Source organism: Theobroma cacao, chromosome 6, assembly GCF_000208745.1.
Source record: "Theobroma cacao cultivar B97-61/B2 chromosome 6, Criollo_cocoa_genome_V2, whole genome shotgun sequence".
In the NCBI taxonomy this organism is placed as follows: domain Eukaryota; kingdom Viridiplantae; phylum Streptophyta; class Magnoliopsida; order Malvales; family Malvaceae; genus Theobroma; species Theobroma cacao.
The window spans coordinates 4,394,646-4,405,936 of record NC_030855.1 but is presented as its reverse complement, the minus strand read 5'-3'; the positions used below and the strand labels follow the sequence as shown (position 1 = coordinate 4,405,936).

Below are 11,291 nucleotides of genomic sequence, written 5' to 3'. Positions count from 1 at the left end.
ACTGACATTGACCATTCACTCTTCGCCACCTCATCTTCTCTTGACCCAACCCCCTTCCTTTTACTGATAAAACAAAACGCGAGTTGAGTTGGTGAGGGTAAGACCGTCTTTAGACGAACAAGGATAATCTTGTATTTTTCTCGTTATTTTTTATTTATTATCTGATCCCCTACCGTTGGATTGGAACGTACAATCAATTTTCCATTCTTTATTCTAATTTTATAATTATTTAATTACAATAAAAAAATTAAATAAGAATTCTTCACGTACAAATGTAAGCTTCATATACTATTTTCATAGATTTTTCATAATTTTAAATTACAATTAATTAATTATTATGTAATAATTATAGGAAAGTATGTTTTCATTTTGTCGTGAAACTTATCTGCAATTAATTACTTAATGTTATAACTATTTTTGTTAATATCCATTTGTATTATATACATCTAGATTTGAATGTAGATTAGATTGAATTTAATCTATCTATATAGTCTCTTAGTATTATTTTTATCCTATAAATTCTATTTAAATAAGGGATTATTAGCATATAAACAGCCTTTCACTTCATTTGTAAATATACACTTCAATAAAAACTTCTTACTCCCTCTAAATACTTTTTCTTATATTTCTCTTATAGTTGTTCTTTTAAATTATATTTCATAACACGTTATCAACATAATTTTTTAATCTCTCAAATTTTGGTATTATTTTATTTTTATCATCTTCAAGCTTTAAAAGATTTTAATGATCGGGTTTTAATTTCTAATTTTAGCAAATCAGGTAAGTTCTGGTATTATTTTGTTTTCATCCTCTCGCTTCAAAAAGATTTCAATGGTTAGTCTGTGATTTCTAGTTTTAGAAAATCAGGTAAATGACTTGATATCTCTTTGGTATTTTCATTTCCTAAAAATTAACTTTAATATGAAATTTGCTATCGTGTATTATATATTATATTTTATCCCTTAATTGGAAAGTGAATTTGCTATTATATAGCTACTAATGAAAAATCATGAATCCATCCATTTCTTGAAATGAATGTGACATCATTTAACATTTATGGTTATGGACAAGAATGAGATTGCCTTAATAATTTACATTAATCACTATTCTAATTATAAAAATAACTTTACCTACTAAGAGTGGATGAATAACTTTATCCATTAGAAGTGGATATATAACTTTAGTTTTACCCACCAAGCGTAGGTGAATAACTTAACCCACCAAAAGTGGGTGAATATTTTTAATTCACTAGGAGTGGGTGAATAGTAAAGAGATATAAGAAAAAGATAAAAATATACAGAATTAAAAAATATATAGAAAATTTCTTGTCATCGATATGGCATGAAAGGTCGTTGGTCATATACTTGTTGTACATATTGAATTTTATCAAGCATTACTGAAAGCTAAGTATGGCCAAGTTGACACATCAAGATATTGTTGATTTTCTTGTCCACCTTGAAAAGGAATTGATCATATGATTAGTAATGGAATATCCATTGTTGATTTTCTTATCCACCATGAAAGAGTAATTGATAATTTGATTGATAATGGAAATATCCAAGAATGAAATTTCTTAGTAGTTTGTTAGTATATTTTAGCATAACTCTAATATGAAGATGATTTTATATGTTTTTATTATGATATGTTGATATTATGTGTTTTAATTCTATATTTAATATTTTTTTATGTTAACTTGTAAGTTTCTAATTGTATATATCTTTTTTTTATTAAAGAAAAACATATATATATTCATCTTGTTGGATCCAAGATCCTTGATGTAAATATATGTGTAGCAAACAAAACCACAATGGACAACTATATTTATAAATAATAAATATTTTTCTCACTTGACAATAAAAAAACCCAATGTTAATACAATATCTGGTAGTACAAGATTAATTGAAAGCTCTGAAAGAGTCAATATTTTAATACTAGAGGAACAAAGTTTATAATAGAAGATGTATTATATTTAATGTCTTAAATAAATTTATTAAGTTTTAAAGATATTTATCTGAACAAATTTTATATTGAGATAGCAAATGAAAGAGACAATTAATACCTTTATATTACATATATTACCTCAAGTAAGAAGTGTATAATAATAACCAAAAAAATTACCCATTTTGTTCTCTGGTTTGTACTACACAATATTAGAACAATTAAAACTCATACTATAATAAATCAGAAGTTTACTAATGATTTTAATGTTTGACATGACCGATTGGACTATCTCGGATTAATAATGATGCTAAAATTATTGAAAATAAATGTAGTCATCAATTGAAAAATTACAAGATTTTTCATTATAATGAATTCTCATATGCTGCTTGCTCTGAAGGTAAATTAATTATAAAGCCATTATTAGTTAAAGTTGGGACTGAATCCTACATTTTTTAAACATATTCATGTGTTATATGTGGATTTATATATCCATCATGTGAACTATTTAGATATTTTACAGTTTTAATCAATGCATCAACTAGATGGTCACATGTATGCTTATTATCAACTTACAATTTGACATTTGCAATCATTTGTTTGCAAGCACATTTTCTTGATTATGTAATCAAGACTATTCGTTTTTATAATATTGGTGAATTTACATTTCAAGTCTTCAATAAATATTGCATATTAGTTGAAATAATTGTTGAACAGCCTGTTGCTTATGTTCATAGACAAAACGGTCTAGCAAAATCGTTTATTAAACCATTTCAACTAATTGTAAGGCCATTGCTTATTAAATCTAAACTCTCAATTTTTATTTAGGAGGCATGCCATTTTGTATACAATAGCACTTGTATGCATCAAGCCAATGAATTATTATAAATTCTCCTTTATACAATTGGTTTATAGTCAAAAGTCAAATATTTTCCATCTAAAATTTTTTGGATGTACGGTATATGTTCCAATTGCTCCACCACAACCCATAAAGATAGGTCTTCAAAGGAGGTTAAGAATATATATTGGATATGAATCTCTAACTATAATTAAACATCTAGAACTCTTGACAAGAGATTTATTTAAAACAAAGTTTGCCAATTGTCATTTTGATGAAACAATTTTTCTAACATTATGAGGAGAAAATAAATAGCAAGAAAAAGAAATTTCTTGGAATGAATTATTATTATCTAATTTTAATCCTTGCACAAATTAATGTGAACTTGAAGTTCAAAAGATAATTTTTTTACAAAATATAGTAAATCAATTGTCAGACGTATTTATTAACCTAAAAAGAATAACTAAATCTTATATACCAGCTGCAAAAGTTCCTATTAGAATTGCTGTCTCCATAGGACAAGGCATGCTAAAAATGTGAGAAACCAATCGGTTCCAAAGATAAAATTATCGAAAAAGAAAAAGAGCAAATATTCAAGATGGTCAGAAGAGGAAACAGAAAGTTTAGAAGAGACTTCTGACATAATTAATAAAATTTTAAAAAAAAATCAAGTATCTGAAATCAATAAAAATGAAGAGATCTTAATAAATTATGTCACAACGAGGAAAAAATGGAACCGAAATTAAACGTCAATGATATTTTGTATATAATATAACGCTCAATATTATGAAAGATAATGAGAATCTTGAATCTACATCTGTTGAAGAATGTAGACATGTAAATGATTGGCCAATGTGGAAAGATGTAATCAAAATGGAATTCACTTACAAAACATGAAGTTTTTGGACTTATAATCCGTACACCAAGGTGTTAAACTTGTGGGATATAAATGAGTAATTGAGAGAATTTGAGATATAAAACATGGCTTATCGCATAAGGTTTAATCAAAAACTTGGTATTAAATATGAAGAGCCATATTTTCTGTGGTGGATGCAATTACAATTCTATATTAATTAGTTTGACAATATTTGAGAAGATTGAAATGCGTCTAATGAATGTAACTACAACCTATTTATATGGATCATTTGATATTAATATCTATATGAAAATCCTTAAAGGATTTAAATTGCTTGAAGCACATACACAATTATCAAAAAATTTATTCGATCAAATTAAATAAATATATATATGGTTGAAGTAATCTAGATGCATGTGGTATAATTAGCTTAGTAAATATTTGTTAAAAGAAGATTATAAAAATGATCTTAGATACCCTTGTGTTTTTATAAAGAGATTTGGATATGACTTTGTCATAACTGTTAATGACTTGAATATTATTAGAACTCTTGAAGAGTTATAAAAATCATGGATTACTTAAAGAAAGAATTTGAGATGAAAGACCTTGGAAAAATAAATTTTTGTTTGAGTCTTTAAATTGAGCACTTGATAAATAAAAATTTTGTCCATCAATTTAATTATATAGGAAAAGTGCTAAAATGATTTAATATGGACAAAATACATCCATTGAATTCACTAATGGTTGTAATCACTAGATATTAAAAAAGATCATTTCCGATCTCGTGAGGATGATGAAGAACTTCTTAATCATGAAGTATCATATATTATTGCAATCGGAGCACTAATATATCTTACTAGCAATACATAACTTGATATAACATTTACTGTAAATAGTTATTCTTCAACTTGAAGACATTAAAATGAAATTAAATATACACCTCGATATCTCTGAGGAATAATAGATATGGGCTTATATTATTCAAATGCATTAAAATCATATTTAATTGGTTATGCAGATGCTGAATATTTATCTAATCCACACAAAGCTTGATGCTAGACAAGTTACTTTAACACATATGGAAGTACAACTATTTTATGACATTTTGTAAAACAAATTATAGTTGCTACTTCTTCTAATCATGCAAAAATTTAAAAAATTTATAAGGCAAGTCGTGAACGTGTTTGGTTAAGATCTATAACTCAATATATTTGAGGAACATGTGGCTTGTCAACCAAGAAGAAAATTTGAACAATGTTATATAAGGATAATACTGTTTGTATACCTTAGTTAAAGGAATGATACATTAAAGGTGATATGACAAAACATATTTTGCCAAAGTTCATCTTCATTTATGATCTCCAAGAAAAACGTGATATTAGTGTTCAATAGATCTATCAAGTGACAATCTAGCAGATTTATTCACCAAAACCCTTCCTATTGCAATGTTTGAAAAGTTGGTACAAATGATTAAAAATAGTTTTAAAGATCTTAAATAATGCAGTCATCAAGGAGAGTAAAATTACGCACTATACTCTTTTTCTTCATCAAGGTTTTTTTCATTAGGTTTTTCTTGATAAAGTTTTTAATGAGACAGTATCTTAAAAACGTATTCTTGAAAAAAATTATGTATACTTTTTTCTTCACTCAGTTTTTTTCTTATGAGGTTTTTTTCTAGTAAGGTTTTAATAAGATATATTTTTAATACAATGGATATTCAAGGGGAATGTTATGAATATTTTCGTGAATATCTATTTATGTTATGTATATCTAGATTTGGATGTAGATCAGATTGGATTTAATCTATCCATTTAATCCTTTAGCAACATCTTCATCTTGTAAATTCTATCTACATAAAGAGTTATTAGCCTATAAACTGACCCTCTCACTTTATTTATAAATATACACTTGAATAAGTTCTTCTTACTCCCTTTTAAGTACTTTTTCTTATATTTCTCTTATAGTTGTTCTTTTAAATTATATTTTATAATATTTAATTTATTATTCATATTATATTAGGAATTATCTCATTGATTGGTTCTATGTATCTTACCTCCTGTCTAAGTGCATTACATGGTATCAAACATTTTTAGAGTTTATTCACTTATAAATATATTAGCATATGATGTTTACCCAAAAAATGAAAATACAATTATTAACGGTTTAAGATTCAAGTCTTCTGAATGGTTTTTAGTAAAATGTACATTATTTGGTTTTTATAAGTAATCGATTAAATTCAATTAAAAAGATTCAATTAATTTAATAATTTGATTATTTGAAAAACAAAAATATTACTATCAGATATCAATTACTCTTATTTATAATAATACTTATTGAACCAATCAAAATAACGGAACAAATTTTAAATTGGAATACAAATTCAATAGCTCTTTTGAGTCAAGCCAGTCTCTTCTTTGAATGACTTTGAAAAAAATTGTGTAAATTTGGGATTAAGGTCAAATTTATTATTACATAATAGGTTAAGATTGAATATTGTCATTATGTTTCAACTATACTAAATTTTATAATTACATTTTAATTTTTGATAAATTAATTTAAAAAATCCAATTAATTGATGCACTAATTGCTGATTTAGAATTGCGTAATCGTTTTTTGTTTGCAACAAGTTTTTGCGCACACCTTGGGATTGCAAGAGTAGTTTAAATTTCAAAGTCATTGAATTTCACCAGAAAATTGATTAGTCATCCGGTTTGACCATAGACTATGTCAACTCTCATACTATTTTATTCCTTTCTTTTTGTTTTTTGGATAGTTAGTGTTTTAATTTTTCACGGCGTAGGATAATCCAAATATTTCGGAGCCCGAGAAGACTTTGTCACTGAACACTAGTTATAGCTTTTGGTTATAGCTTAGTTATCTAAGCTCAGTTATAGCTTGATTGAAAGTGAAGATTTTGGTAAAAATTTATATTTTGTTATTTTTTTCTGTGTATAAATCAAGATTTTTCGTAAAATAAGATAAGTTTTGAATTTATAAATCAAGATTGCAGAGAGGTTTTTTCAAAAAAACATGCTGCTTTTTTTTAGACATTTTGGCATTACGTTCTCTTTCAATTTTTATTTTTGTTTCTTATAAATCTTAGAAGACATCTCATAATACATTCAATTCAATAATCCAATTCAAAAGCAACTTCCACATTAATTTGTCTTGTTGTTCTCATGAAACCTATCCATTCCAAGATTAATTTGAAAGGAAAATAATTGAGATCACAATAAAGAAACTCATTAAAAACAAATACTCGTAATATCTTGAGGGTAGCAATCACCACATCTGAAAGGAAAAAAGTAGGTGGTTGTACACATGATTTAGCTGAATTAAAACCTTCTTCATTGAAACGGTTGGGTTCTTAAATTAAGATTTGAGATGCTACTCTCAACTGTATGAAGGCCAAAGAGGGGGCACCGTTGGGTCTCCAAAGTAGGGAGTTTGCAATGTGTACTCTCCAACGTCACTACTCATCATACTAGCATAATAAAAGCTTCATAAGTAAAACAGAAAAATAAATATAAGCATTGCGATTGAGAAAAAAAGAATATCAAGAAAGTTGGTAAGATGGTGACCCAAGCCATGACTCCTTCAAGCCCAATCCTTTCTTTCTTCCCAAAGCAAGCCACTTCCCTTCACCAACTCTTATCCAGTTATCATATTGGTTTTATTATTTACTTATAAATATAAATATAATAGTATATGTCCTTGTGGATCCCACTCTTTATAGGAACGTTGGTCATACGTTTCCATTGGTTGAAACGTTGCTTCATGTTTGGTGAGAGGTTTGGATTGGCGTGGTGCACATCAGATTCAGACCCACCAATTCATCCAGCACGGGGCCCAGGCAACTATGATGACTTTCTTTAATACTAGCATTTTATAATCAGTATGAATGGCCAGCTATTTACCAGTCAAGAACATACGCTCTCCTTTTTGTTTCTTCCCTTTTGATTTTCAATAAATTTTAATTTTTAGTATATTTTAAATTATAATTAACCTTTTTTTTTCATCATGTTGAAGTTTTAGGGTTTTTTACTATCCAAAAGTAAAAAGAAATTTTTATGAGAAATAGAATTTAAATATAAAAAATATTATCTTAACGTGTCCGTCTGAAAACTCAACCATTTGATGAAAAGAGTAGTCCTCATTAATTTTTTTTATTTAAGTATGATGAGTCACTTATATGAATATATATATATATCATTTTTAATGATATAGTTCATTTTGATGTAAAGAATAGCCGATACCAATTTTTGATTAGATGTGATTGGTTACTTAATTGAATCTCTCTTTGAAGGTTTTGGCATAATACAAACTTTAGGTTCAAGCATATAGTTATGTGTGGGAAAGCTTTTTTTTTTTTGAAAAAGGTTTTGAGTTTAATATGATGCAAGCCGCCGCTCAAGTGGCACCCAAAGATAAAAATTAGTTTACAACAATACAACAGTATCAATTTTCCATCCTACTGATGATCACCCTTAAGGGAAGAAATGGCAAAAGAGAAGATAATGAAGATGAGAACAAGAGAAAGAAGAAAGAAGTTAAAGATTGTCATTAATCTTTTATGTGTTTTGCTGGCCACAAATATCCCTTTTTGTTCATTCTATTCACAAGCCAATTTGGTGTCAAAGCTGCTCAGGTAGATTGCAAAAGCCTGGAATGCAGATAGTGGATAACGGTAATCCATGGTGAACATATCTTTGCCGACCTTGCCAAACTGTAGGATTATCTTATCGATGTCAGGTGGGGCTGGCTGAGATGGAGTGGGTGCACCAGCAGCTGGCTGTGTGGTGGCGATCAACTGAAAGTTCTTCACGGATGCCACAGTTACCCTGCCTCGGAAATTCAGGCACCAACACTGTAACTGCTCATGCCATCTAGGGGGCTTGTTTTTGAGGATCAAGGGTTTCATTTTTCCATCCTCATCATCATCATGAGGATATCTCTCGGTTTGGTCAGCTCAAAAACTTGACAAATATCCAAGTACTTCCTGTTGAAAACCATGCTATTCCGATACAACCATAAAGTCCATAAAATGGCATAAAAAGCCATTAGCCAAATAGTAAAGAAATTGTTAGCAAGATTGACATTGTCCTAACTAATAAAAAAGTCTCTTAAGTTGAAAGGAGCAAACCAAGAGAGATCTTGAGCTTTTAACCAACAGTCTCAACATCATTGTTGCAGATAACACATATCGCGACCCCACTATTGAGAACCCTTATTCTTAAAAATTTACCGTTAATAGCGACTTTGTTCTTCATAGCTTACCAACAGAAAACCTCCACTTTGAGAAGGGCAAGCTTAGACCAAAACCATCGGTCTCCAAAAGGATTACCCATAACAGATAAGTGAAAAGAATTGACAATATAAAACCCACTTGGATTACCTTTCCTAATGACTTTGTCAGAGATATCTAAATCAAGAGAAAGGTTGCCAATAACATCCAAAAGGCTCTACCTTGGTTTCTTTCTCAATCAAACAGAGGTCTTCTAAGGTCAACGTTCCATTTTCAAATGTTATCAACCCAACACCCAAAATCAGCAAGAGTTCCATTCTTGTTGATAGAAAGAGCATAAATGTGAGGAAAGTTGTATTTCAAGATTTTGCCATTCACCCACTGGCCCCCCCAAAATTTGATTCTGTCACCTTTTCCAGGAATGAAACCAATGTCATCCTTGATAATAACAGTAATTTGATCGTCAGAAGAATGAGGGTTGAGGACATTACACCAAACTTCAGACATATTTCTAGAAACTAGACAGATATAAAGCAAGGAATTAGGATGCGTGTTATTTCTTTCCATAATAACCTTCCTCCACAGGTAGTCTAAATCCTCCCCAAAGTGCCAGATCCATTTGTCAAGAAGGGAAGAATTTTTCAAATTAAAATCCACAATGCCAAGGCCGCCATTATCTTTAAGATTGCAAACAGTGTTCCTATTCACAAAGTTAATTGTCTTGCAATCATTAGAGTCGCACCAAAGAAATCTGCATTGAATATTATCAAGTTCGACCTTAATTCTAGTGGAGATTCTGAAGATAGACATAAAATAAAGCAAAAGGCTAGAGTATCGATTTCATAAGGGTTATCCTACCATCAAAAGAAAAAAGGTTCATTTTCCAGTTAGCAAGATGAAATTCAAATCTATGCACCACTAGCCTCCATAGATAATTGGAATTTAGGTTAACCCCAAGTGGAAGGCCAAGGTAAGTAGTAGGTAGGGAGCCAATATTACAAGCAATCCTCAAAGCCCAATCAGCAAGGATTTGATCATCAATCCCAATACCAAACAAGTTACTCTTACTAAAGTTGATCTTAAGGTCAGAAGTCTACAAATATAATTTTGAAATATGGATGGATAAAGAAAGTGTCAAGTAGTAAAAGTGGACAATTCAAGTGTTAAGGTAAGATGGGATGGAAATAAAAATCTTAAATTTGAATCACAATGTTCCCTCAAGAATAATTAAAAAAGGTTAAAAACTTATCTTATATATTAATTGTTGAATTTTTTACTTTAAAATCGAAATATAGGATGATTACATGTTTATTAAGTTATAAATATAAAAATAAATATACTGATATAATTACCAAATGAGCTTATGTTACTTACAGGGGAGGTTCTATGACCAACCAAGGGGGTGTCGAAAAACCTAAAGACTCGTATCTTGTATCTTGTGTGAAAGTCAATAATTGAATATCCCCCTGAATCGTGATTGTATGCCAATATGCAATGAAACTATGGAGAAATGACTCAACCTTACTAACTTTTTTTTTTTCAAATTTGCTACCTACGTTACTAACTTGGTTGGAAGCTTAGTTGTTCCAACTTGTAAGAACTGGGACACCGAAGGTTTTCCAGTGAATCCCTACCCAACACTCAAGTCAATCTAAGATTCAAAGAGAAGAGAAAAAGGGAAAAAAAAAAATGAGACGTAAGAGTTTATATTTGATGTATTGATATTATATACCTTCTATACACTATCAGTTTACCAATCACGTCACATCATTAATAAGCAATAATAAAAGCTTATAGAGTCTTGAAAATAAATATTAAAATAATTTTCATTAATATTTAGATAAAAGAATAAAAGACTTTCAAAATCTCTTTTCCACACTACTCTTTTTTGTTTTTTATTTGCACGCATCTAAATCGAGGTCTTCTTCTGCGTAAATTAATTCTCCACCATCAATGAGAAATTGAGAATTTCTTTGTGGGCAAAAAATCAAGTTGCAATTTGATGTTTTTTCCGTTTTGGCCAAAATTGTTTTCGATAGAGTTTCGGATAAATTAAGAGATTTTGGATTTGTTAGGTATGCATCTGCAGAAGAAGCCGAGAAAGCAAAAACTGAGATGAGCCAAAAGGCTTTGAATGTATGTATTATTTTTTTCAATTATGCGAAACCCGCATTTAGTGAAAATTAGATACAACTCATGTTATATACAAAACATATTATCGTAATAATTCATTTGCACAATGATAAAAGTGACTCACAATCATTTTAGATCAATCTAGACGTCAAGAGAACCACTTAACAGTAGAAAGCAAGAGCTGGTAGAAGTTTGAATCAAAATTTTGCTGTCAAAGAATCCCGTGAAGGACATTGGCTACAAAAGTTCATAAGTTGTTTTAGCTTTCTAATATTTGTTAT

At 29.2% G+C, this 11,291-nt stretch overlaps 1 protein-coding gene across 1 annotated transcript; it reads right to left on the bottom strand.

The window, feature by feature from the left end:
• Nucleotides 8,165-9,384, bottom strand: LOC18595463 (tubby-like F-box protein 14). Its single transcript, XM_018122766.1, has 2 exons — nucleotides 9,288-9,384; nucleotides 8,165-8,600 (listed from the first exon to the last, which is right to left on the bottom strand). The coding sequence occupies exons 1-2, from the start codon at nucleotides 9,382-9,384 to the stop codon at nucleotides 8,245-8,247; spliced, it is 453 nt and encodes a 150-aa protein (XP_017978255.1). The 3' UTR covers nucleotides 8,165-8,244.

Excerpts from the sequence above, each read along its gene's own strand:
- LOC18595463 (XM_018122766.1), bottom strand. The coding sequence starts at position 9,384 with ATGTCTGAAGTTTGGTGTAATGTCCTCAACCCTCATTCTTCTGACGAT. Across the intron at positions 8,601-9,287 it reads TGGTTTCATTCCTGGAAAAG|CTGACCAAACCGAGAGATAT; the intron begins GTGACAGAATCA and ends CAAGTTTTTGAG.